At 41.2% G+C, this 23,681-nt stretch overlaps 1 protein-coding gene across 1 annotated transcript in view; it reads left to right on the top strand.

Moving 5' to 3' along the window:
* Positions 1-23,681, top strand: part of AGPAT4 (1-acylglycerol-3-phosphate O-acyltransferase 4) — a 72,007-nt gene that overhangs the window by 41,220 nt on the left and 7,106 nt on the right. Inside the window, exons 4-8 of the mRNA XM_041477304.1 lie at positions 5,475-5,636; positions 7,786-7,939; positions 13,706-13,808; positions 15,140-15,215; positions 20,540-20,738. Coding sequence (XP_041333238.1) covers positions 5,475-5,636; positions 7,786-7,939; positions 13,706-13,808; positions 15,140-15,215; positions 20,540-20,738 — 694 coding nt within the window. The remainder of the gene's footprint in view (positions 1-5,474; positions 5,637-7,785; positions 7,940-13,705; positions 13,809-15,139; positions 15,216-20,539; positions 20,739-23,681) is intronic.

Genomic DNA, 23,681 nt, shown 5'->3' with positions numbered 1-23,681 from the left:
CTTACTCCCTGCCCCCCTGTGGGAAAGGGGAGAGAATTGGGGGAGGGAGGAGGAGGAATTTGGGGTTGAGGGTAGAGTTTAATAGGACAGAAAAGGAAGGCTCAAAAATAATGATAGTGATGATAGTGATAAAAGAATAAGAGTGTATTAAACAAATTTTTCACAAGGGAGTTGTTCACCACAGTCCAGTTCCTTAGCAGCCGTCCCCGGCCATCTTTGCCCCTAGTTTATATACTGAGCATAACATCAAATGGTATGGAACATCCCTTTGGCTAGTTTGAGTCAGCTGTCCTGCTGTGTCTCTTCCCAGCTCTTTGTGTCCGCCAGTCTCCTTGCTGGCAGGGTGGTGAGAAGCCAGAGTCCTTGATGTAGTGTAAACACTGCTTAGCAACAACTAAAACATCCGTGTGTTATCAACATTATTCTCCTCCTAAACCCAAAGCAGAGCTACTGGGAAGAAAATTAGCTCTGTTCCAGCTGAAATCCAGACATTGTTTTTGCTTATTTGAAAACATCCTTAAACCTGTCTTGTCCCTTTGGTTCCAAAGAAAAAAAAAAAGTTTTTCCCTTTTGAAAACTGCCTTTCCTGGTCTTTGTTGAAACAGTCAATCTGTGCATTTGTCTGCTTCTTCTCTTGTCTCTCTTCTCCTGGACTGGCTTTCTCTTTATAACCAAATTGCCATAATCCCTACAATTTTATAAAACTCTTATCAGTGTAGCTTTGTTTTATCAATGTGCATTAGGGTTTGGGTTTTTTTTGCTGTTTCTGAGAGATGGAGTGGGAGTTGCATAGTCTCTTGCCTGTTTTTAGGTTTGTGAATCTGAGTGTCCTTCTAATGACTCAGATCTTGGCACGTGTATGGCATGAGGTTCTCTGCTGTGTCCTTCCCTTTTCCTGTCTGTGACATTCCAGTCCTAGGATTTACCTTATTAGTAGGGACAGCCTAGCTACTGTGTCCCCATCCAGGTGCATTAGTAGCCCTTAGTTTCCTCAAGGTGTGTTGCTAGCCATCCTCTTGAAAAAAGACCCAGTGGGCACCAGAACTCGAAATCAGGACATGTGCAGATTCTGAGGAGGGAGCTGTTACTCAGGATTCTTACCAAAAGCACTTTAATATGCTCCCTGCCGGGATTCACTACTTTGTTGTTTGCTCTGATGAAGCAGCAATAAAATAGCTTTGTTAGTAATTTTAACAGCCATTTGTCTGAGATTAAGACATTAATACTGGCAAAAATTGCCTGTGCTTTAAAGCTAAACCTGCTGATTTTAACCTTAACTACTTGCTCCATATGTCAGAAAACTTAATTTTATTTGAGAGTTGCTTATGTGAAGCTTGCTGCTTGAAAAGCTGAGTGTGGCCTTAAATGTAGGTGTGAGAAGATACTTTTTTATATTATTGTATGAGACTAATAGGTGTGTGGGCACAATAGGTTGTTTGTGCATTTTAATATATTCATACATTTTTAAACTAGATTTGAAGTGGTAAAGGGACAAAATCAGGCTTACTAGTGGTAAGTCTCTGTTACCTTTCCAACATGGAGAAGTTTTATTCAATATGAAGCATGAGGAATTAGGAGCATAACTAAATTTCTGGAATGATGGCTTTGAGTGACTAAAGAAACATACCTTGCCATCACGATCTCCCAGAGAGTATAATATGAGGGAGTGATATATTTCAAATTAGGGCAGTTGGAATCATTGAAAGTATGTCAGTGCTGAAGGCAGCCTGCAGAGCAAATAACTTACAAGGCAGATTGCTGTTGCTAATGACTTGCGCTACAATGAACTTGTTTTAAAACTCAGGGACAAGTTTTGTTGGACACTTTCAGCTTTCACATTGACTTTGTGCTGTTTGTTGTGTTCTTTAAACAAGAGGTGTTGAATAACTGAGGCTGGACATGTAGAATCAAGATCTTCTTTCTTTGACAGTATAGTTGGGCAAATGTACTAAAGCAAGTTTGTAAAAATACCCTTTTTTAAGGTGATGTTGGTGCAGTCATTCATGAAAGGAGAATTTCATGGGTATTTCATTTTAATAAACTTGGCCAAAATAAATTAACCTGGATTAAAATGTTAGTACTGTAGATAAGTTGTCCCAGTCCAGCAGTAATTTCATTAATCATCTGTTGAAATTACACAGTTCTGAGCACTGAAAATGTTTGACTTCCTTCAAGAAGGCCACTTATGTGGAATAAATCAGCAATTTTAATGATTTTTTTTGTTGTTGTTGAACAAGCTGAATTTGAAGATTAGAGGCAACTGTCACATGTTTACCTAAGTACTTTACTAAAGGAAAAGTTAGTGGCTGAAGTCAACTAGAGTTGTGTTTTTTCCCCAGGTATTTTCACGGGAGCTGTGCATGGGTAGATGGCTGAAACAGAACAGCTCTAGTTGTAGCTCTAGTTATTGTAAGAGGGATCACAGAATCACAGAACATGCAGGGTTGGAAAGAACCCACAAGGATCATCAAGTCCAGCTCCTGGCCCTGCACAGCACTATGCCCAGGAGTCACACCAGGTGCCCGAGAGCATTGTCCAAATGCTTCTTGAGCTCTGTCAGGCTGGTGCTGTGACCACTGCCCTGGGGAGCCTGTTCCACTACTAAACCCTTTGGGATGAAAAGCCTTTTCCTAATATCCAATTTAAACCTACCCTGACACAGCTTCAGTCCATTCCTTCAGGTCCTGTCCCTGTTTACCAGAGAGCAGAGATCAGCGCCTGCCCCTCCTGTTCCCCTCACGAGGAAGCTGTAACTGCAGCGAGGTCTGCCCTCAGTCTCCTCCAGGCTGAACAGAACAAGTGACCTCAGCTGCTCCTCATACGGCTGCTCCTCAAGGCCCTTCACCATCCTCGTGGTCCTCCTTTGGACACTATCTAGTAATTTAATGTCTTTTTACATTGTGTCACCCAAAGCTGCCCCCAGCACTCGAGGTGCGGCTGCCCCAGAGCAGAGCAGGACAATCCCATCCCTTGCCTGGCTGGTGATGCTGTGCCTGATGCCCCCGGGACAGGGTTGGCTCTCCTGGCTGCCAGGGCACTGCTGACTCAGGTTCAACTTGCCATCGACCAGGACCCCCAGGTCCCTTTCTGTGGCACTGCTCTCCAGCATTTCATTGCCCAGTGCACAGGGCAGCTTCCAAGGGGAGGCCTAATGTATTCCCCCCTCACAAGAACAGCCTTGCCAGCATACTGCACTGAGGAGTTTCCTTTGTCTAAATAGTTCTGTCGTTAGCCTTCCTTCTACTGCTGTAACAGATGGGTGCATAAAATAGTGTGAGGTGATTTAGTTTATTTTTATATGCTTCTAAGGAGTCATACTCACATGTGTCTAAAAGAGCGCTTTCAAATTTTAAAACTGCATCGGCACAGTGAAAGAATAAGAACGTGCCCCAGGGAAGAGTTCAGACATCTGTTGTGCTTTCGTGGTTATACCTGTGCTACAGAACACATTATCTCGCAGTGTCATTTCTTGGTTTCACTGGGCCAGGTGCAACTTCTCTCCTGCCTCTTGTGTAACTCATGCTCCTTTTAAAGTGTGTAAAGTATTAGAAAATAGGTATGGTGTAATAATAATTTTGGCTAGCTTTTTGAACTATAATTTCTGCACTTTAAAGTCTGCAGGAGGGCCATTACTTTGTCTCTTCTGACACTGTGTTCTGGAAGCCTTGTGCACTCTATGCAGAGTACACTTAGGTTAGTTTATGGTAGTTCTTATGACACTGAACACTTACTGGAAATAAACTTCAAGAACATGTTGGGGTTTCTTCTCTTTTGCGGTGTGGGGGTGGTGGTGATAAGGCTGCTGTTGGCCTCCTTGTGCAGGAAAGTGGTAAAAGGAGAGCCTGTGTCTCTATGCCCAGTTTGGGGAGCTGGAAGAGGAGGCTGAGTTCTGTGTTGCTGCTGTCATGTAATGGGGACCCATGTACAACATGGCTTGAAACTGGAATTACTGGAGCTGCTTCTCAGGGGAGCAGTGGATTTGGAGTCCTGATCTGAGCCCATCACTGAAATTATGAAATTCTCAAATGCTCAAGAGGGAGCACTATTACTGCAAACATTAAATCATTTGATAGAGATGGTTCCCACATTCTTAGAAATGGAACTCTGTCATCCTCTGTTCTGCTTCCATGTAACAGTTGCTGGTGAAGCTGTGTGATGTGCACTTGCCTTCCAGTCTTACAAGTTTTTAGATAACTTAATTATTTAAGGTATTTTCCTTCTCAAGGAAGGAGATCAGATGAAGAAAATGAGCTGAGATGAGAAATTAGGTCAAGTCTCTTCCTGTGGCAGCCAAATGAATGGGAGTGACTAAAAAAATAGAATGAAATATTTTCTGTTGATGGTACCTTCTACCAATAAGTAATTTCTAGCCAAATGCCATGTCCTGGAATCCATCTGCAGAGCTTTTTAATGGGCTAGCTTATAATAATATCATGGTCAGAAACTGGACTGTAATTACTCGGATGTTTGTTTGAAGGAAATGTCACTGTTTTTTTAAGAAATGCTGAAGCAACAGTTTCTTTATGAACACAACACACACATGTGCCATTTTATTGATTAAATAACCAAGTGAAATGTAAGACAGCTCACCAGGGTAGGCTGGCTTGGAAGACAAGAAACGAGCACACGGAATCAGTTCTCCTGCCCTTGGGGATGTCAGTCTGAGATGATCATAGAGTTAAATTCTGGAGTAGGATTAATTTACAGAGCATGCTAAATGCTTGATAAATCACAGACTTCCTGTCAAGTGTCTGGGCCAGTCACTTCAGTGTCTGTCACACCTGTGAGACAGGAAGAGTGCTTTTTTTGTTTTTTCCTACTCCAGAAGTATGCTTTGAAGAGGAACTCGCTACACTAATTCACTACTCGCTACCCTTTCATAAACAGAACTGAACACAAATTAAGTATTCTTATTGCTGCTGTTGCTGCTAGTGTTTAAGGTTTCTTCAGTTGGTAAACCATGTGTGCATAGCATCAGTATGTTGTGCTACAGTGGCTCTGTGACTCTGCTTTTTGTTTTCCTCTTTCTCTTTATTTTTTTTTCCCTCCATGTTGAGCTATATAGTTTCAATATAGTTTCAAGGTATCTTAATGGAACTTGAGCTGCCACTGCCAGGATCTGATTGAATTAAGAATTTTGATTGATACAGCTCAGGTCATTTGCATGGATTCCTCCATGTTTGAAGGAATTCGGCTTCTCTTTTGGGTTTCAGTGTTTGGGTAGGAGAGAGCAACACACACTCATATGTATTTAATTCTAGAAGTTTTCCATGCAGATACCTGAGATTAGATTTGACTGTTCTGTCATATGAGAAGAAAACTTATTTTTCTTTGTTTTGCTTTTACACTGGTGTTAAAATGGGGTCTGGTCAATATAAATGGATATCTTTGTGTCTAACTATGCAAGTCTCATACCCACCGTCCACTCTTAAGTGGTTTAACTCTGTTTGACTTGCTTTGATTCTGTCTTGCAGAGTTCCAAAGTGCTTGCAAAGAAGGAGCTCTCCTACATGCCCGTCATTGGCTGGATGTGGTATTTCCTAGAGATCGTCTTCTGCAAGCGCAAGTGGGAGGAAGATCGGAAAACTGTCGTACAGAAGTTGCTCAATCTCCGGGACTACCCTGAAAACTTTTGGGTGAGAGATGCTTAACAAATGGAGTGTGAGGTGGCAGGAATGAGAGGCACAGGCAATATGTGATGCTTACGAGGTTGTTCCTGAGACTTTTGATTCATTAGCTTCCTAGGGACTATCAGGAGACTACTCCTCACTGAATTCTCTCTGGAGTTTCCCATGTATTGTGTTGTCTGTTTCTTTCTCTGTAGTATGGAGCCCTGCAGATACTACTGCAAAAATACCTGCACTGTGATCCACTCAGTAAATTTTGTGGTTCTCTAATTACAGGTGCTGGATAGGGGTAGGTGCAGGGGTCCATGGCTATGTAACAGATGCATGTGACAATGTTGTATTGAAGTACATCAGCTATATTTGTTACCTAAGCTCTCCTTTAACCTTAGATTGCAGAGTTAATATACTAAAGTTTCCTCCTTCCCTGTGATTCTGCCATTCCTGTGAAGGTGTTTGGTCAGACATGACCCAGTAGAAGTGGAAGCCACCTGGTCAGAGAAGTGGCGTGATGTAGCCGTTGTCTCTGCTTCAGGGAGAGGATTGGTGTCACTTTTCAGTAACAAGAAAGTCTTACTTTTTGCATCACCATAATTTTTAAGTATTCACCATGCCTAGAATTTTTCTGAGAATGAAAAGCCTTTGAATTTTTTCTCTTCTCAGAAATCAAAGAAATCATAAAAGTTCTTCTGAGTTAGTGATGGCAAGAGTGCCATTTAGTTAAAGAAATGGAATCTTAAGCAGCATCCCCGGGGCCTACAGAAACTATTGCTGTTGCCTCATGAAGATATATATGCTGTATTTCTCATGCTCTGAAACAAATTTCTTTTGTTAATTGTCATTGATTTAAATGAGTGCTAAGCAATCGAAACTAATCTCTGTGCTTCAATGTTTAAGTGACTTCCAGTCAGGAAGCTGTCTAGCAAAGGGGTGATTCTGGGATTTTAGTTTCAGTTTCTCTCCAGAGATTTGCCTGTGCTCTGTGACTTGCAGGCAGCTCAACTCTAATCAATGAGCACAAGCCACCACCATCTTGTAGATACTCCTGTAGAGGGATTGCTAACAAGGAGCTATACCTATGTAAGGGAGATAATTGTTAATGTACACCTGGCGTTATTGCAGTGTGGAGTTTTGATTTGCTTTTGTATGATGACATAATGTCAAAAGGCACAAGAGTAGCACCTTGGAAAGTAGAGAAGACAAAGCACGCTAAGTGAACTAGAGAGACTTTCTCATCAGTTTCTCTGTGAGTCATCAATCTGAATAATACTATGCACGCAGTACACGAGTAAAAGCGCTCTTGGATGAGCTGGAACTGAAGGTGGCTGCTTGCCTCGTTTCTTCAATATCTCTGTCTTTTTTGGCTACATTTTTGCTGTGGGTTATGAGGACTTACTTTGTGTCATTTGGCAATGCTCTCTGATGTGTTAGTTTGCATTCATGCTTGGCAGAAAGCAGATGAGCAAGTGGTAAATCTCCAGAGATCTGTGTGCTCTCCCCTGCCTGCCAGTTGCAAGATTGTAATTATTCATGTCTGAGCACTTCCACTATATGTATAGTTCATAAGAGCATGAGCCTTTCAGTTGTCCTGCATGTGCTGCCTTACCCCTGTTAACAGCTGTCTCATTGGCATCAGAGTTACTGCCTGAGGTTTTCCATGGACCTCAAGTGCCATAGGGAAAGCAAGCAGGTTGGAGTGAGGGCAAACAAGCTGGACACCGAAGCATTTCCTAGAAATGTGTTTGGTTTAGACACTTAGCAAGTTTTAGATGCCATGATATTTGAACACTTGATCATCAGACAGAGATTGGCAACAGGAGTATGTTTTGAGTGTTTTGTAACAGCTTATGGAGATGGAGTGACTCAGAGAAACCAAGTCATTCTGATGGCAAGTAGCAGAGCAGATGTCAAAGCCTAAAGGCCGAGATTCAGACTGGATGGCAAGTTGGATGAGTGTTTGGATTTGGCGTTTTGGGGTTGTTTTTGTGGTTTGTTGGGATTTTCTACCTCAGTCAAATAAATTACATAAATTTGTATGTGGCTGCACCTGTCCCAGCTAGCACTGTTAATCTGGGTTGTGCTGGTGGGAATTTGAGAGAGCTCTGCTCAGTCAGCACAAGACCTGAGCTTCTGTCTAACTGTAATACTGTCTTGGTTTTAGTTCCTGATTCACTGTGAGGGCACAAGGTTCACCGAACAGAAGCACCAGATCAGCATGAAGGTAGCTGAAGCCAAAGGCTTGCCCAAGCTCAAGTACCACCTCCTGCCACGAACAAAAGGATTTGCTGTCACCGTGCAGTGTTTGAGAAATGTAGGTAAGGAAAGTCACAGGGGACAATGCTAAATGGTTATTTCCTCTAACTGCTGACAGTTTGCCATGCTTTTCTTTTCCTTGTAGCATGTGTCCTAGCAGAAAAATCCTGGGATGCTTTCAGAAACATCTGGGTTTTTCATTAGACTCTGGTTTTAATAACAGAGTCCTGAATCAGTTTGTGGGGTTGGTTTTGGTTGGGGTTTTTTTGTTTCGTTTTTATGTGGGGGTTTTTTGTTTGGTGGTTTGTTTTTTTTTTTTTTGGGGTTTTAATTTATTATTGTTATGTTTTGTTAAGTGTGACTCAGTGCTGAGGAATCTCAGTTGCATATTTTGTATCAATTGGTGCATATTTGGTTGCATATTTTGTACCAATTGGTACATATTTGTTGCATATTTTGTACCTATTGCCAAAGAATAGTATTTCTTAGTATTTGCTAAGCAATTCTATTCTAAATTAAGCAAATGCATCAGTAGAGAGTCTGAGGCAGTGTGTCTTAAAATAATTTCTTGTGGTAAATGACTACCTCAAATAATGCAATTTTAAAATCAAAAAATATTCTACTTTAAATTTCTGTATAGATTTGCTCTTTAGAGTTTCTTAATTGAGCTGAGGAAGGGGAGTAGGCCTCGACTGAAGATACATGTAGGTGAAATTGATAAACAGTTTCTACATTATAGAATATGAGTTTTTCTTTATTAATACTGTTTTGAGCTCCCCATTTATTTCTGGTTACTTGCATTTGCCAACATTAAAGTGACATCATTTTGTACGTGTTGCTTTGGAAGTGATAGTCTCTGACTAATGCTATCTATGAAATTCTTTGTCTAATACTACCGTCAGTCTTCTGCTGTGTACTTCACAGGCAAAGGAAAGACGGTGCTAAGAAGCTGTAGTGTTACAGGGTATTTGGGATCTGGTAGATTTGTGTGTTAGATGGCTGATGTGTGAGAAAGAAAAAAGTGGTTTCTGGTTTAGAAGAAAATGTACCAGCTTGAATGAAGTTAATGTCAAAACTTCTTTTGTCCTTGAAGACGTGTTTTCACGTGGCATATCTGGGATAGCTGCTGTAAGAAAAGCTTCCCAGTCAGCTGGCATGCTATGTCTTGTATTTCTTCTAAATACCCTCTGGCAAGTTGGTAGATCATACTACTGTTGTAGCTTCCCATGCACCCATAACTTTCCACCCCAAAGATGGATAGCAGAGCTTGGATCCTTTCTGATCCATGAAGAAGAGGTAAGTTACGTGAAGCATCCAGCAACCCCCTGAAGGCACAGTTTAGCCTTGCCTTTGGAATAAGGATGACTGTTCTGCTGAGGGCAGAACAGGGGGTAGTAGACTTGAGGCACAGAAGAAGGGTAGAGTAAAAACTCTGTAGCCTCTAATGCCCTGAGCTGGGAGTCAGGAACAGGTTATTTTGGTGGTGATTTTGTTCTTTTCACTGCTGTGTGTAATGCAAGCAAAATATGGCAGGATTGTGGGCAAGCAGCTGATTGTGGGAAAACATTCCAAAAGGAAACAACTTCAGGAAATCCTAGGAAATCCAAAAGTTTTGGACATTCATGCCACACACTACCATAACACTTACTAGTACCCTAAATATTTGAAATACTTTCAGAAAAAGGAGACTGAGGTTGCTAGATTACTTATTTATTATGGGGAGTAGAGTATATGTCACTGCCTCAATCCAGAAGCTGTAACTTGCTGGATGGAGCAGTGTAAGGCCAGGAAGAAGGCACTATTTCCCTGTGAGGGTTCGAGGAGAAGCAGAGTCATAACATCTCATACACAGTTTCAGCAAGAACTTGAGCTTAAAAACCCAACCAACATACCAGTGGAGCCAAGTCACAGGTTTGGGACCAGTTCACAGCTGGGTGTGACAGAGCTCCTGTCCCATTTTTTTCCCCCTTTCTGACAAGGGTGTGATTCAGCTTGTCAGAGGTTTAGTACTGTGGGATGGGTAGATGCTGGTTTCTCTGGCTGTAGATGTAATTCACCCATGGCAGCAGAGATCACAGGTTGGTCCTCTTCAAAACTTTGTATCAAGTCTTAATGGTACCTGCTGCAGTCACTCTGGAAAGAGTTCAGAAGTAGTTCTGCAGTAGCTGGAAATAGACATTGATGACATCAGTCTGGCAAGCCCACCTGTTGTCAAAAACTTAGTTTTGGAAGGAGTTTATTTAATGTGTGATATATTGGAGTCTGCCTCCATGCCAGTGATGCGATATCTGTCAGCATAAACAGGTGTATTTGGCTAAAAATAACTTTCATGCAAAATAACAAGTAAAGAACCTTCCCTCCTAACTAATTTCTTTCATAAGTGATAATGGAATTGCCTTTTCCTTCAGAACTTGCTTTCAGAAGTTCAGATTCTTAAAGAAATGCTCTTAATATTTTCTAAACTTGTTCTGATACTTTTGTTGGTGTCCATTCCTACATGTCCATGTCCTAGTATGGTTTTACAGATGCAGTCCCTAGGAACTTAATTTCTAGGAGATGTTCACTTTCTTAATAAATTACTGTTTGCTACCTGTACTGTTCATAGCAGCAAATGAAAATACAGATCTAAGACATTCATCCATTACTTACAGTAAAAGTAGATGTCTGGCTGTATATCAGGCAGTTCCTTTCAGCTGCTTTTATTTAGTAAAGACTTGTATTTAAAAATGTACTTCACGATGGATTGTAGATAAGACCAAGTCTTGTTGTGTACCTTTTCCTCCAGTTGTGCATGCTGGGAACTGCTGTCCCAGAGGGACTGCATGAGAATTCCAGGGTGATATTCTCATGGAGTTTTGGGGTATGACAGTGTTTGGGTGTATTGCAATGACTTTTTTTCCCCCATCAGCTGTATATTAGTCCTGGATTTTTTTTTTCAAGTGGGTTTCTGTTCTTCATCCAGAGCAAGTAACAAAGTTTGAGAGTATGAGTGGTTTTTGTTCAAGCTGGCCCAATTAATGAAATGTTAAAGGATTGTGTCAAGGTGGCGTCACATCAGCAGTACAGTGAATGCCACTGTACCTTTCCTTCCCTTTTCCAGTCTTCAGATCATTTTGTGCTCGTATGAAGATGCATGTAGCTATACTCATTGCCTGTAGGTTGATTTGTCAGTGGATCATCCTGGCATAATCCACCATGGCCACAAAATAGTGTGAGAAATTCAAGAGGACAGTCAAAGTAAGAAAAATCCTCTCTAGGTATGTAATCTGAAGGGTTTTTCTTAGGTTGAAGTTAAGAAATTAAATCTTAAGTACTTAGCTCTCTGTCAGAATGCTGCAGATGAACCTCAGAGTTAATGATATGGCAAAAAAGCTGAGCAGAGATTAGAAAACAAAAACAACAAAAAAACCCTATTTTTTTAACAGAAAGAAAAAGCTTTAAAATACTTGTGTTTTGTTTTTCATGAAAAAGAGATTCTGAGATATAACTCCTTTGAAAAAATATTTCACAATTGAAGGCAAACTTTTCAAATGCTGCTTGTATTAGCCTGAGAGTGAGACAGTTGCAAAGTTTTCAAGATACTATGGAGGTTTTTTTTCACTTGTTTTAGAATGTGAATTTTCTGGTCTCTTCAGTTTTTCGGTTATAAAGTCATGAGATGTCCAAATCTAATTATGCAATTGCATAATCCATGTTTAATGATAACCTGTCTCAGTGTGTCACACAGCATGCTAGTGCTTCTTTGACTGTGGATGCTTTCTGGCAAATTTTAATTTCATGCTGCCTTGTTCTTGGACACTTTCATTGTTATTCTTTTCCTGCACTCTCAGAATGAGAAAGCTAAAATCTTTAGTTATTTTCAGTTATATCTGGATAGCAGAGGTCTGTTTACTCCTGCACATTGCTCTCATTGTCTTGGGCTTGGCACTGCTTTGCACCAAAAGATTTCAATGTGTTACTACAAGGTACTAGACTGAATATTAAACTGCAGACCAGTTGGAAACTGAAATAGCTTTTTTTTTTCCCCTGGAGAAAAGGAAAGCTCTGTGTAAGACTGCCAGCACATAAAGATGTTACTGTCCATCTCCACAGAAGGTTTTTTCAAAAGAGGAGAACTGTCTTCCAATATGTCTCAACAAAAACCCAATTCATAGAAAAACTCAAATGTAGATGCCTTACAGAGATGGAAGAAAAAGTGTTGTGTGTGTCATACTTTGCTTTATTGCATCCCTATTGTTGTTAGAATAATCTCATGCTATTAAAGAATAAACTAAGAAGCTTACACTGTATAAACCCAACTGAGCTCTTGTTTTCCTTCAATTACATTGGATTAGTAAATTAGAGTAGATTAGTAAAATCCTTCTACACTAAGAAGCTTAAAAATGGAGGCAGATAATTGATTTTTAAAAAAGTAATTTCATACTTTTATTTTACAGGGAGAGTAGTGTGCTTGAAGGAGATTTTGTCTTGTTTTTAGTTTTGAGTTTGGGCTAAGAACCCAACTGTAGTAGGAAAAGAATGGAGTTGTTAGTGAGGGGCAGAGTCATTTTGCACTGTCAGGGGCTTGGCCTTTGTTTTCAGGATTTACTTTCAGCACTGAAGCCAGGCTTCACTGTGAATTCAGTTTTGCAGTAACAAATGATGTGGTGAGTTTCTGGGAGCTGAATGCTGAGACCAAACCATAGTTATCTCTCATAGCTAGAGAGGTTTCAAAACCAAGAGCAAATCTGTCCTGTTTCTTAGGTGGGTCAAAAGGTTTCACAATAAAGGTTCACCACATGCATTCTTATTAATTATTGCAAAACTCTAGAGCAGAAAGCCTGAAATACAACAAGCTACACATGAAAATGCTTCTTAGTCACATTTGTGACAAAAAATAGGAAAGTTTTTTTGCTGTCTTTGTGTTTAGAGTTCATACCATGATGCACAACCGATTCAGTGTCGGGAAAATGAATCATTCTCTGGTAATTTTGTGACATCAGGAAAATAGTGCATCTAAGGGTGTGTTCAAATAAACTTTTTTTGCAGCACTTCATGTGGTTCTAAACAGTGAATACTTTTTCTGTAGCAACTGCTTGTTACTGCTCTTTTAGTTTATCTGCCATCAGCCTTTGCAAATGGTTTTACTGTTTCTACCCAGTTCTGAGCTGCACAGTTTCCTCCGTGCTGGAAGTTTGGCTGCAGTTTTGTTCAGCAGAACTGCCATGTTCTGTTCCTGACATCTGCATGTCTTCATAGCAGCAGCCAGCTCACACAAGATGTGGTGTGTCCTTCTCTCTCTGTCTTTGCCCTAGAGGAAGTGCCTGAGTTACCAAACAATGGCCATGAACCTGGGGCCATTCGTGGCTGCATTAAGCCCTCCTGCTGCAGGAGGTCTCTCACACGCACTTTACCTGTTCTTAGTTAAAGGGTATATTGTTCATTGTTTATAAAATGTGTATCTGCCTAGTTGTTTCCTCAGATTCAGGGGGCAGTTGTTGATTCCCAGTGAGCTGAAAAAGGTAACAGTTCTGCAACCATTTGACTCTTAGGAAGTCCTAGGTGTATGCTGTCAGAAGCTGTCATACTGCACCTGATGAGGAAGGAAGCAAGGGTGGATGGAGAGCAAACCTTTCCATTCTGCTGGTGCGGTTCCTGAAAGAGTCACGTGTTATTTGGCTTCTGAAAACATGAATGTTGAATATTCCATTGTCATTTTTACCTTGGTGACAGCTCAAACTGTGGTGCTATTGCTGATGACTTACTTAAATATTCTTTTTGTCTGAGAGAGAATTACTTATTTCCATTGTATTACTAAGTAAACACATAACTTGTTTTTCTTCTTGTAGTTTCTGCAGTCTATGATTCTACCCTTAATTTTAGAAATAATGAAAATCCAACATTGCTGGGAGTTCTAAATGGAAAGAAATATCATGCAGATTTATATGTAAGGCAAGTAATCCATATTTTAATTCCTTTTAAGCAGGAGTATGTACTTGAAATCACACGGTCAAATAAGGGAATGTTTTCAAGTGGATAAAAGAAAAGCAGTTCTCTACCAACCTGGCTTCACAGAACTTCAGATAAAAATTCATATGGGTTGGGTAATGTTTCTGGTAAAGTTCTGTGATTATAACTATGTGAGGAGCCCATAAATGTCTACAGAACTTTTTGTTTATTATTTTTTACTCACTTGTGTGTCTGTTAGCTCAGCAGCAGCACTGGGGCCTCTTTTCACTCACTTGGGCAGAATACCAAACCCAATCTAAGTGTTCAGGTGGAGTTGCTTTATACCTGTCTCTGGCACAGGAGTTCCAGGGATAGTTCCAGTTCCTCATGGGGGTCAGGCTCAGGGCTGTCCCACCTGGTGGTGTTGCTGTTGATGTATTTGACAGCTGTGCCCTCCCTACCCCTAGAAGGGGTTGTTTAATGAAAAAAAAACATTACCTGGGTTCCTTTTCATTAAGGTTTCTATAAATTACAAATACCCTAATGGCTTCCCATGATCTTTATGGGAAAGAGCCAATTCCCAGGTGAGGTTCTACCAGCAGCACCTGTGCTACAGGCACTCAGGGCATGTGATGATGTAGGGTTGGAGCACAGGAGCCTAAAAGTGATGCTGCAAGTGATCAGGAGTTCATCATAACTCCTTAAGAGCTATCATGGACCAGCGAGCTGGTCCAGTTACTTTATCCTGGATAGAAATATGAAGTGGAATAGGGTGACCTTTTCTTTCTATTTCTCCTTTTCTGCCTGTTTGAAAAAGTATTTTTTTCAGAGCTGTTTTTGTCCTAGGGTAAAAGGAAAGTTTCTCTTGATTCCTCTTCCCACGTGGTAGCTCAGGCTGGTGTCCTCTGTTTGGTGTACACAGCCTGGCTGGATGGCATTCACAGAGCTCTGCCTGTGGATGTCAGCTCCAACAGAACAGAGGCTTTCCTCTTGCTGTGTCTCCCTTTGCACTGTTCCAGCCTGCTGCAAGTCAGTCTGGCATGGAAATTGCTTTTCACAGCTCAGGGTAGCTGCTTACCCATCCTGAAAAGCTGTTACAGGCAGGGTAGACCTGGTGGCTAAATTTGTTTTGGCAATTAGTTGGAGACTATTACAGATTTCTTCAAAATCTTTTTGTAATTGCTTGTTGAAGTGCTGTAGATCTTGCACAAGATAAAAAAAGGTAGAAAATGTGATGAGTCTCCTGTCAGATAATCTGTCTGTATAATGCAAGTCCTATTCATGAAAGTCAAAGTATTTAATATTCTTCAATTTCTCTTTTTTACCATTGGCAGGCGGATTCCACTAGAGGATGTCCCAGAAGATGAGCAGGAGTGTTCTACCTGGCTCCACAAACTATATCAAGAAAAGGTTGGATTTTTTTGTCAAGACAGCACTTGTGAGCCACTAGTGCTGAGTTATTTATAGTGCTAGTAAACCTTTACACAGTGTGCATGTGTAGTGTCCTAATTTGGAGGTTTGGGGTGAGTTGGTTTGTTTGGCTTTCAGGGTAAGTGCTCTGTTTCTCTACATACAGACTAGATCCTGTGCTGCCAGTCATGATTGCTTTTGTTTTGTATGTAGAGCAACAAGAAGAAAGTTTAAACAAACCTTTCTAGTGCAGTTTTAAGCCTCTCCTTCAGAAAGTTGCATAAGGATACAAAAATCAAAATTGTCTTACTGCCTTCTTATTGGCAGAAAGAACCCTTTCTCCTAGAAGACACCTTCTAAATCAAGAAGCAATTTGTGGGCTAAATAAGATATATTCTTTAGTGTATTAGAATTTTTGTCCCTTGTTTTATCCTGCCTTTTTTACCAAGGCAGACAACCAGCATTAAAAGAACAGGCTGATAAATTGTTTTCACACTGTGGGTTTAGAAGGCATGCATTTAAGATTCCTAATTTCATAGGATGGAGAGAGAATAATAACGATTGTGTTTGTAGATGCCCAGTGGTTTGGGGTTTTTTCCTTTTTTTTCTTTGCAAATGTTTTCATATGAATCCTTCATCTTTCAGAATCTGTTTCTTCTGGGCTGTTTTTATGAATGTTGGAGATAGTTGCTGGGAGATGTGCTTTTTGAATGCACGCAGCACTCCCATTTCAGTCAGTGGGAGTCATAGGTATGCACGGCATGAGTGCCTGGCAGCTCACTTTTCTTCAATACCTTGATCAAAGTTATGTATTCAGACTGGAATGCAGCAGTGCTTGGGATTTAGAAATTATAGAATATAGCTGTGCTCTAGTTTCCTCTCACTGGGACAGCAGAACTGTGCTGTGCCATTTGTCGTGCTCTTCCCAGCATACCACATTAGCATTTCTGTATCGACAGTGCCCTGGCACTTCTCAGTTTCAGACCATGACTGTTTCTGCTGTAATTCATAGCTCTTCTAAGCAGCTTGCTTACAGGAATGTGGAAAGTAAATGTGTCTTGAGATCTCACTTGTAGGTCTGCTCCCTTTGCCTCTGATCCCCCTTGTCAGAGTTTGTGCCCCTTACACCTGATTGAGGCACAGCCCCCAGCACCTTTGCAGGAAAGCAGGCTGTTACCCACGGCCCATGTACATGTGACTGGTCCTTTTGCTCAGCAGTGCAGAAGTCCACTTTCTGCTGCTATGACTTTGTAGCCCTGTTTCATGTCCCTGAGAACTGTTCAGACGTTTGCAAGACAAGTGTGAATGTTGCAGTAATTCACTCCAAGATTTTTCTGGTTTTCCCTCTTTGGCAAACAGTTGCTTATAGTGCAGAGTGTACATCTATCCTTCATAACATTATATTGTACAATATATCACAGTATTCTTCATATCTGTTCTTCATGACAACTTCATTTGCTGGTTGGTTAAGTCTCTGGTTTCCTATTTAAGTATAGGAGTGAAGTTTTGCATCCAGGAGTGAATTATGCTGTGTTCAGTTTTTCATTCCACTAAAACCTTTTTTGTTAATGTGAATGTTTTTGATTAAGGCTTGGGGGAGCTGTTTGTTTGTTTGTTTGGGTTTGGGATTTCCAGTGATGATTTTAGTTTTTCTCTGAAGGCAGCATGTTTCTCTTTCTCCAGCTCTTTTACTTTAGTGGAACTTACTTCATTGCAGTCATTCCTGGTTTACTGAAGCCCTTGTCTTTGTAAAATCAGACTGGCAGAATATAGAGCAGGGACAACTTCTTCCAGAGTTCTGAGATGATGAAAGCACGCCTGCAGGGTAAAAATAATATTTTTTTTACCATTCTGCCCTGCATCTTAAAAAGATAATAGTCTCTTAGGTCAGATAACAAACAGCGGTGCCACCCAGGTGCTGTTTCCAAAAATAAATTCTGTTTCAGGTCATCTTCAGAGTCAGAAAATATTTATTATGTAATGTAAAAAATTGTTATTCAGAGGGCAGTAATTCATTGCAAGATACACACTCATCCCCTGCTTTGTCTATTTTGGTTGCAGCACTTGACTTGCTGTTTTAAAGTAAGACAACATGTGCATGCTACTGGAAAGCAGAGACCCTATTTTAACACACTATTATGGTTCCCTGTGCTGTTGCTTATTTTCAATAAGGTTAATAATTTTGCAGTAGTTTCTCAAGACTCACAGTGTGCTGAATTATGCTGTAGTAGCATGATTTAGTGGCTGGAGAGTGCCACAGGTACTGAGGTCAAGGCCTGTGCACTCAAGGTGATCAGGATTGCAGAGCTGTAGGAATGAGTAATGAAATCAGCAGTTACTGGACATTTTATTATTATTTATTTCCCCATATTGACATTAGTAAAGGAATGAGAGTCTTAGAGAAAAGCTCATTCCGTTGTTTTTTACCTCCTTGTCTGATCTCACCTACATGTCCCTCAGTCTGAGATACTTCTCTGTGGGAGCCTGGTGTGTTGATGTTCTTGCTACTTGTCACCTCATTTTTTGGCTTAGTCACTGCTACAAATGCATTTGAACAGAGTCCTGTCAGATAAACAGTGGCATTGTGCTGCTGCTCTAAACCAAACACTGTTCTCCTTCCTTTTCCAGGCTTACAGTAAGTACCATCTCCACATGCTTCTTCCTCACCAGGGGTAGATTGTCCTTCCACATACGGCCAGCAGTGTATCAAATTATGACAGAAGTTCAATTTGGGTTGCACATTGTCTTCTCTTTTTTTTTTTTTTTTAAACTGCCATTGCTAGAAAGGCTCCCTTTGACTTTAACAAGGACTGGGTTGAGGATCTTTTTGCCAGGTCTGAAGAGGTAACATTTAATAGTCACAAGTCTGCTGGTCCTTTCATGTTTGTTTTCATTTTTACCTCCTTATAGCCTCAATGGCTGACAAGTTTTGCTTGAGAATCTTAATTTTCATTAAAAAGAGAGCAAGCTTCTAATTCTTCTTGCTTGTAAAAGCTTGGAAAACAGGGCCAGAAAATATATACAGAAATATCCTAGGGAATCAGCAAAGCCTAACTGAAGAGGAGAAGTGTACAGAACTCCAGTGTTTGGGAACAAAGAATATTTTTGGATCCTCATTCTTTGTGGGCTTCCTCACGAAGGGGCAGCAGCATACCTGTGCTGTCAGACCTCCTGGTGGGAACGGGGAGGAGGAATCCAGTTAGCCTCTCACAAGGAGATGGATGTTCCCTGATTTTCCCTCACTGTCTGAAGTAACTAAAATGTGGTGGGGGCAATAGAGGGAGCATGTTTCCATGCTGGAATGTGATACCTGTGTGGATGGAATTTATTACAGACTGAAAAGAAGCTCTGTAGGCAGAGGAACGAAAGAAACCTAATGTGAATAAGGTGATTTTGGGCAATGGTGAGGTAGGCAATCTGTTTAAAGTCTGTTTTGTTGCTGGCTATCATAGGCTCACTCGCAAAAGCTTTCAAGACAGATGAACTCATAGATGCCTTTGCAAATGAATGAATGTTTTTAAGGGTAAGGAATCATAACTGAAGAGCTGCTCCCCACAACAGTGGGAAACGTGGTGGTGCTGTTGGCCTTGACATCGTTTTGCCTTTTGTATTTTCCATCTGTCTCAAGCCTCTCAGTGAGGTGTGGTCAGTGGTTTTGCTGCCCCTCAAGCCTGGAGAGCCAACAAAGAAAACCCTGCTGTGCGGGTTTCAATGAGCCTCTCCTGCTGTCTGTAGTAGCAGGCCCTCTAATGGCAGTGCCAGCAATAGTCGGGAATTCTTCACATTCCTGGTTAATGCCAGTAGCTGGAAACCTAGCTGTATGTAGTAAGTTCAGTTTTCTGCTGAGGAGTAGCTCTGTGTTCTAAAGCAGTCCTCACTACACTGTGAAGAAAACTTCATACGCTGTGAACTCTGTTGAAGATGGCTCAGTAGTTGGCACAGTGATCCCACTACAATCCAGCTCACATGAGTAAAACACTTAGAATTTTTGTCATCTCAATAAAGAGAGTGCAGTGCTTTCATTAGTGCATAATCCCTTAAAAGCTGAATGTTCATTTTGAAGTAGATAAAGTGGTAACAGCTTGTAATTGCTGAAGTTACTATCAAGTAAGTAAAGAATTGTTTTTGTCAGCTGGAGTGTAAGCTGACTACACTATGTATTTTTTCTACTATGAACTATCTACTGTGTACTATGTACACAGTATTTTTTCTACTATGCTATGTAAAATCATAGCATAGTAGAAAAAATACTCTTTTGGTTGATTTGTCTTGACTTTCCTAGAAGTTTTAGAAACCAAAATCCTTTCATTAAAGAAATATATTTCATTCTGATGAAATTAATTTTTTTATGTCAGTCTAATGCTGACTTCATTAATCAGCCATTTTTTTGGTGATAACAGAGATTAATAGACAACAGGTTAATAATCTTCGCTTTTAACAAGGAGGGAGGGATTTTTTCCTCTTCTGATATCTTGGGTTGGTGAGATCAGTAAAGGCAGTGCTATTCACCCATGTGGGCTATAGAGGAAGGTACTGAATTCAAAGTCTGCTGTGCTTTAAAAAACAGATGCTACAAAACAGAAAAAAACAATCCCCACCCCATTATCCTCCTTGTATTATACTTAAAAGTCAAATCATTTGCTCAAAGCCAGTGAGAGGTTTTGTGCTGTTTACACACTAAAGTGCCTCTAGGGAGGTTCAGCACCAAACTTCCCACCACAAACATCATGGAAAAAAGGTGAAGAAGACTACATCCATGGTACAAAGGCAGGAGGGGGTGGTGTTTTTCAGAGTGTGGGACAAAATGATGCCTGGTCACCTTTTCTGACAGGTTTGTGGGTGCTGTTTGAGAGCAGCAGTTGGAGAAAACAAGAGGGAACAGAGGACACTGCTGAGTATGGAGCCCAGACACTTCCCTGGCTTACCTGCAGTGCTTGGGCAGGGGCTGTGGCTGCTGCAGGAGGTTCAGCAGTGTTGTCTGCCTTGCTGCAGGAGTGAATATCCCATCATACTTCCTGTTTTCCTAGGCTGCTATACTCTCCAGATATGGCACTTTTCATGCTGCTGTGTGTAGGAGAAAGTATTTACACATCAGTGTATGCTCCCCCTTTCTTTTCTGTTTTCTTTTTTTTTTTTTTTTTTTTTTTTTTTTTTTTTTTGACTCTGTGTTCATTGACTTCAAAGTACAAGCTTTCCAGCCATCAGCTAGTCTTTGATCTTCCCCTGTGGTTACAAGCCCTCCAGAAGGAGGAACATCAAAGGCAGAAATGGCTAGTTTTGTTGGCAGATGGGGATTTAATTGTTGCCCTCCTTTGTTGTGCTAGGATGCCTTCCAGGAAGAATATTACCGCACAGGAACCTACCCAGCAGTCCCTACAATACCACCCCGCCGACCATGGACACTTTTGAACTGGCTTTTCTGGGCCTTATTGCTGCTATATCCTTTGTTCCAGCTGCTCATCAACATGATCAACAGTGGATCATCACTGACACTGGCTAGTTTTGCATTTGTCATTGTAATAGGTAAGTTTTCTGATACAAAAAGATTACTTACAGTGTAACTGTCCAATAGGATTTACTGAGATTTGCTAAATATAAAGATGACTTGTGAATTCAACAACCCATCTAATATGACCACTCTAGCCTGGACTAGGTTAAAAATATTCTATTTTTGTTTATTTTTTTAATGGTTGTACTATTTGTTGTAAGAGCTGCATACAAAATTTTCTGTTTCTGTACAATTCAAACAGTGACTTCTCAGTGGGTTGCCTACAAAAGGCTTTCTTTCCTTGTGTTGTGTGTTGCTATGTTCTACTTAAAACGTTTAGAAGAGAGGCACAAGGATAATTTATTCCTTTGAGGATGCTTTTGTCTAATCATAGTCTGATGTGTCATGCACTGGTAATCCATTAATTCATTATTTAAGCACAGCCTGTTGTGGCCATCTACTCTGATTTATGTAGCACAGGGCATGGACTGTCACAGGTGATTCCTACAGTTCCTGTAGGAATCTGCCTTGGTTCTGAACTGCCTTGGTCCATATTTCAACTAGTATGATATTTAAAACAAGGAAGGAAAACAAAACAAGGAGCTGGCCCAAAGAAAGGGAGTGAGATCTTATTTGGTGTTCTTCATGGAAGCAGGAACCAGGTCAGTTTAGCAAATTGCATCATATCTGGTTGTCTGTGATTGAGTGCTGGTTTGAAGAATAACTTCCCTTGCGGAATAAGCCACACATTTCTAAAGCAAATACTGTCTGTTACTGCACTGACCATCACAGGTATTCATTACTCCATCACCTTCACATCTGTGTATATTACAAACAACCTTGGAAAAAGAAACAGAACTTCACAATCTTCCAGGCTCTGAGAGAACTTGGATACAGAGCTGACTTAAAAAGCCATGTCCAAAATAGCAATACAGAGGAGATAAGAAAATGTGGAGCATCTTCTTGTCTCAGAAGTGAATCTTTGCTCTCTACCCAGGAAATTGTTCCTAGCACAAAATAATTCTTTGCATTCTCATTCTCTTGAGCTAGATTGATCAAGGTTAACTAACATCCTTTTAGCATCTGTGAAGAGTTTGATGTGGTAGGCACACAATATTTTTTTTTCAGAAACTGCCCACCAAAACAAATGCTGTATTAAACTCCTGTTGATGCTTCTTATAGAGGTAATTGGAGAAGGAACAATTTGTGTGTGTGTGTGTGCATGCAGGCAGGAAATTTCCTTCATGATGCTTGGAGCCAGAGGAAGGAAAACAAGCAAGTGCAAGATTCAGCATAATAGTTGATACATTAGGTGGGCAGGGTAGAGGAAAAAAGAAGGGGATCCTGAGCTCTTCTCTTCATCTGGAGACATTGTTGGTGCTTGTTACCCTGGAAATGCTTTGTGTAAAACGTCTAAGAATTCCTCATACAACTTAAAAGCCTCTTTTTCCACCCACCTTGCTTGTTGGAAGACACAAGCAGTACCCCCTTCCCCTTCTCTGACTGGTGAAGAGAATGGGAGTGCAGAGTGAGCACTGTGGTTGGGGTGTGCCAGGAATGGGAGCTGATGGGTTCAAATCCCTGTCACTTGCAGAGAAAGGTGAATCAGCCTCCCCTGTGCTCCTTTGCAAAGTGGCTAAAGAGCAGTGGGTGGGATGAGGTGTGACACCATTGTAAATGCTACTGCCTGATAATTTGCTCAGGAGGACATTTGTTCTGCCTTTGGAAGAAGTGCTGGTGCAGTCTGTTTGGTGCTGGGTTGTGGAACCATGGCCTAATGGTGCACTGAAGCATAGCTACTGCAAAATGGTGTGAATTTTCATCTTTCCTTCAGCATTTTTCTCTTAATTCAGTTTCTCCACTCAGCAGACTGGTTGGTTGGGTGCCATTTCAAAGTGCTTCATGCCTTGTGTTCCCTCCACAGGGAGCCTCACACCATTATTCAGGGTTTCTGGAGTTCAACCTCCCGCCTGACTGCTTTACTGCTTGAGTTTGTAGCATTTGTGATGGTTTTGGATTTAGCCCTTTGTAATTTAGCTGAGTTACACCACACCCCTCACCCTGCACCCTAAGCCTAATACAATCTTGCCATTAGTGACCTAGGTCACATCTTTATTAAGAAGTGAAAGAAAGAACCTATAAAGGAAAAAATGATGCTACCAAGAATAGACAGCAAGAACGACCTTCTTTTCATTTCTTTCCCCTTTTCTTGTTCCCCACTTATCTTTCTTATGCTTCTAGCCACAAGGAAAGGATAGTAAGCAGGCTGTTCTGAGTCGTCTCTTGACTGCAGGGATAATCCAAAGGATTTATTCTCAGGTTATCTGTAATACTGGATCTGTCAGAAGGCCACAGCAGCCTGCTGCCAGAATGCACAGCAGCACTGGGTGTGAGCTCCCAGGCTGCCAAAGCCCAGCAGAGAACACCTTGAGGGTGTGTGATGTGCATTGCTGCCCCATCCACACCTGTCCTGCCTGTGGCCTGGTGCAGCTTGCAGCCCTCTGCTGGCTCTGCAGCACCTCTGTGCCCAGTTCTCATTCCACTCCTGGTGTGACCAATCCCACAGTGCCTGCACTTGCCTGGGGTTTGCCCTGCACTGGAGGAGCCGTGGTAGAGGCTGCTGCCTGATCAGACTCAGCCACCTTTTGCTGATGGGCAGGGAAGGAGAAAGATGATGTCACTTATGAGCAGAGAACAGCCACTGTGAAGCTGTGGAGGCGAGAGAATCCATGGGAGTGGAAGAAAGCTCAGCCATTAGTCAAACCAAGCAAAACACAGAACTGGTTTATCCTGGTCTCTTAAAACCGGATGTGTCATTATGTGCCAAAAGAGCAACAGTTACCTGAGTATGTTACAGTCTGTTTCTGTTTTGCCATATTCCTTTAAAACCAATGTTATTGCTAGTTGGGAATAATTGGACTCTTTCTGTGAAAGCAGGAAAAACCTCATCCCAAGCTGTCACACTGACTTTTGTAGCC

This window comes from Pyrgilauda ruficollis, unplaced genomic scaffold (assembly GCF_017590135.1).
Source record: "Pyrgilauda ruficollis isolate IOZ18807 unplaced genomic scaffold, ASM1759013v1 scaffold4, whole genome shotgun sequence".
Lineage (NCBI taxonomy): Eukaryota > Metazoa > Chordata > Aves > Passeriformes > Passeridae > Pyrgilauda > Pyrgilauda ruficollis.
Note: the sequence above shows the minus strand (reverse complement) of the source record. Positions and strands in the feature narration are given on the sequence as shown.